The sequence below is a fragment of the Taudactylus pleione genome, unplaced genomic scaffold, assembly GCF_031769625.1.
Source record: "Taudactylus pleione unplaced genomic scaffold, aTauple2 ptg000917l, whole genome shotgun sequence".
Taxonomy (NCBI): domain Eukaryota; kingdom Metazoa; phylum Chordata; class Amphibia; order Anura; family Myobatrachidae; genus Taudactylus; species Taudactylus pleione.
In genome coordinates this window covers 2,007,963-2,012,290 of record NW_028285318.1, presented here as the reverse complement: position 1 = coordinate 2,012,290, position 4,328 = coordinate 2,007,963, and the positions used below count along the sequence as shown (strand labels likewise).

The 4,328-nt window shown below is 42.1% G+C and overlaps 1 protein-coding gene across 1 annotated transcript; it reads left to right on the top strand.

Moving 5' to 3' along the window:
• Window positions 1-207: 207 nt before the first annotated feature.
• LOC148473416 (uncharacterized) lies at window positions 208-3,677 on the top strand. The gene is made up of 3 exons (XM_088459630.1): window positions 208-885; window positions 1,708-1,955; window positions 2,703-3,677. The coding sequence occupies exons 1-3, from the start codon at window positions 208-210 to the stop codon at window positions 3,403-3,405; spliced, it is 1,629 nt and encodes a 542-aa protein (XP_088315756.1). The 3' UTR covers window positions 3,406-3,677.
• The last annotated feature ends 651 nt before the right edge of the window (window positions 3,678-4,328 follow it).

The window sequence follows — 4,328 nt, the reverse complement described above, 5'->3', positions numbered from 1 at the left end:
GGAGCTGACCTATTGGCAGCTCTGGAAGCTAGCATAGTGTACAGAAATGGGGAAGCTATGTTAAGTACACCAGCAGGATTGTTGCAAACTATGGCCTATGACACTGCACAATCCCTAATGACATGTTTACCCTCTGAACAAAAGGAGGAACCCTTATTGTCTGTAATTGAGGCAAGGGTACCATCAGGGGTATGGGCAAAGGGAAAAATGGATGTAGGACTCCTACCAGTAGATCCAGTAACAATCAAAATTAAACCTACAGCAACGCCTGTGAAAATGAAAAAGTATCCCCTTAACGAAGGCCAGATACAGGCAATAGAAACACAGATACAACAATATGTACAAGCAGGAGTGTTAAAACCCTGCAGATCCCCATGGAACACTCCGTTGTATCCAATTAAGAAACGATCTAAGGATAATGAACCTGTATCTTACAGACTAATTCATGATCTTAGGGAGGTTAACAAGCGTATGGTAATTGATAGTCCTATTGTGCCAAATCCGCATACGCTGCTAAATCAGATCCCTCCCTCTGCTACACACTTCACAGTCATAGACTTGGCGAATGCTTTTTTCTCAGTCCCTCTGACGGAAGAAAGTCAATTAATGTTAGCCTTCACTCACAAAAGTCAACAATACACGTGGACAAGATTACCACAAGGAGGAGCCACTTCACCTAGTGCCTTCTCAGAAGCTATGACACTGGTATTAAAAGGATGGGTACCAATAGATCCAGAAACAGTGCTCATCCAGTATGTAGATGATTTGTTGCTATGTACCAATAGTGAAACAATGTGCATAGAAGAGACAGTGTCATTATTGAAATTTCTACATGAAGCACAATGTAAGGTGTCAAGAGACAAAAAACAAGTTGCAAAGCCTAAGGTACAGTTCCTAGGCCATTGTATAACCCACCAGGCTAAGCACATCCTGGAAGAAAGAAAACAGATTATACTAGATGTAAAACCACCCCAGACACTGAAACAGTTAAGAGCCTTTTTAGGGCTTATCACATATTGTAGGGATTGGATCCCAGGTGCATCTTCTAAGCTTCAAATTCTATATGATGCACTAAAAGGTGATAAGCAGCAAGGCCCTCTTAAATTGACAGATGAGCAGAATCAGGTGTTTCAGGAGTTAAAGAAAGACATTATATCTGCTCCAGCCCTGGCTTTACCCAATTACAGTAAACCTTTCACACTATACTGTCATGAGGACCAGGGTCACGCACAAGGAGTGTTGACACAAGAACATGGGGGTAGGCTGAAGCCTTTGGCTTACTATTCCCTACAGCTAGATCCAGTCATCAGAGCTGCCCCAATCTGTATCAGGGGGGTAGCAGCGGCAGCCATTTTACTAGACAAAACTGCAGATATTGTGTTAGGTCATTCATTAATATTGCAAGTGCCACATGCCGTTACAGAAATACTCAATCAGGCACAGACTAAACACTTATCTGCAGCCAGACTCACAAAATATGAAGTAGCTTTACTTACTCCGTGTAATGTAAACATACACAGTTGCACGGTATTGAATCCAGCGTCATTACTTCCGAAAGATTCAAAAGGAGGAAGTTTAGAAACAGGAGACATTGACACTCTAGCAGCACCAGATATGCTAATTAATAGTAGTGCTGCCAGTGACAGTAATGATAGCAGAAAGGAAAGTGAAAATCACAATCTTTTTTCTTCAGACACATGCTGCGAGCATGATTGTATTCAGCTTATGGAACAGGAAATCGCACAGATCTCTCCTGTATTAGACATACCAATTCCTAATGCACAATTAGAATTGTTTGTAGATGGTTCAAGGTATTATGTAGATGGCCACCCACATACAGGGTATGCAGTTACTACTGCACATGAGCCAATCATTCAAGAACCTTTACCACCTACCATGTCAGCCCAAGAGGCTGAATTAGGGGCATTGAAGGCTGCATGCCTTTATGCTGAGGGACAGACTGTAAACATCTACACTGATTCCACGTATGCCTACGGGATCGCTCAAGATTACGGTCCAATCTGGAAAAGTAGGAACTTTGTAGGGTCTACAGGTAAACCAATAAAACATGCAAACTTGATTAGACAGTTATTTGAGGCCTTTCAGGTTCCCAGGCAACTTTCAGTAATAAAGGTCAAAGCTCACACTAGGGAACAGATGCCAGAAGCAAAGGGAAATGCATGTGCGGATGCTGCTGCCAAGGAGGCAGCCCTTAAGCCCCTACAACAGTCACCACAATCAGCTGCTCTTATAGCATCAGCTGTAGAATCCCCTAAAGTGAGTCAGGACCTTCTCTTACAGTTCCAAAAACAGGCCTCTCCAGATGAGTTGAAAGCCTGGCAGAAACAAGGAGCTGTATGTATACAAGGAGAATGGTCATGTAAAGGACTCACTTGCCTGCCCAGGAGCCTCTTCCCAGTGATGGCACAAATCCTGCATGGAAAGGTGCATGTGTCTAGAGACACCATGATCAACACTGTTAAAAAACATTGGCATGCTCCAGGGTTTGGCCAGGCTGCGCAAGCCTTTGTGTCCGGGTGCGTGGTATGTGCACTTCACAACCCTGGCAAAGCTGTCAAGGTACCACTCAAAAGCACCCCACAGACATTTTTTCCTTTTCAAAGAATCCAAATAGATTTCATCCAACTGCCTCCCTGCTCTGGGTATGTCTATGTCTTCGTGGCAACCGACCTTTATAGTCACTGGCCTGAGGCCTGGGCCTGTAGGGCAGCAAATGCTAAAACAGTAGCAAAAAAGCTAATCCAAGAAGTCATTTGCAGATATGGGGTACCAGAGACAATAGAAAGTGACAGAGGTACTCATTTTTCAGGTGAAATTGCACAACACATAATGAGTGACCTAGGGATAGTCTCTGCTCTTCACGTGCCGTACCACCCCCAAAGTTCTGGGCGTGTGGAGAGACTAAATGGCACCCTAAAACTTAAGATACAAAAATTAATGGCAGAAACAAGTAAAACTTGGGTAGAATGCCTTCCAATGGCTCTACATTCTGTAAGAAATACCCCATTGAAAAAGACTAAGCTGACACCATATGAGATACTATTTGGTAGTCCATACAAACTTGGTTGTTACTTTCCTCAGCAGTTGCAACATCTACATGGTGATCTGACTGGTTATATGATACAGTTGCAGAAACAACTAACTCAAATCCACCATCAGGTGTTTTCATCTATTCCAGATCCCAACGCAGACTGTAGTTCTCACAAGCTGCAGCCTGGAGACTGGGTAGTCATCAAAAGACATCTGAGGAAGGTTCTTGAGCCCAGATACGAGGGTCCTTACCAGGTTCTCCTGACAACTCCTACAGCGGTGAAGGTGGCAGAGAAAAATACGTGGATACACGCATCGCATTGCAAGATCTTTACACAAGGGGAGTTGGAGTAAAATGAATAAATATATGCTTTTAGGCCCCAAGCCTGATAGAGGCTTGTGGGGATGTATTCTATGTTCTGCTATGGTTATTATACTTATTTTAGCAATGAATTTTGAGGAATTGATAAACAGGGGTGATGATGCTTTTAACAGTACAAATGGAACTAATCAATCCTTGGTACGAGTTAAAAGAGAATTGCATGAACAGCTTAATGAAATATGGGATAACAAGTTTTTGCAAATGCACTATCGATTAATGCAAGGTACTAACCTCACTGATTGTTGGATTTGTACACATTCCCCGATTTCAGCTAAAACCATGCCATATGTGGCAACCCCAGTAAGTTGGGATGAATTAAGTAAAGATATAGACACCTGGACTAGGCCAATAAAATTGACACATGAGCCATTTAACAACTCAGCAGTACAATTGTTTGTGGCTGGGTGGACCCAACCTCCCTTTTGGAAAGCAGTACGTGATGGTTCATTTGACCAGTGGAACAATTTTGGCCAAATGTGCTATCAAGACGACTGTGTTAATATTAAAAATGAAGGGTCTAAAAATGCAAACCTAAACTTAGGAACTATTAATTTTAAAGTAAATGTTACCTTTTATGCTAAACAAGTAATTCGCTATATTGGTGAGGTACCGACACAACAATTACTAATAGAATATAACACTAGCGATACTAGATGGGAACAATATCTCAATCATTCCAGTGTTTGGGATAACACCTCAAATGATATGCGATGTACTTCGGATGACCAAGGTATATATCACGTGCTAGAGAGTTGCCCTGTAAAAAATACTTCAAGGTTGTTATGGCATGCTCAACAAGTAATTAAAACTGGACAGCATTTACTAACAGAAGGGTATTATTTTATGTGTGGTAATAAGGCATATAAATTTCTACCCTGGGGAGGGTCAGGCAGTT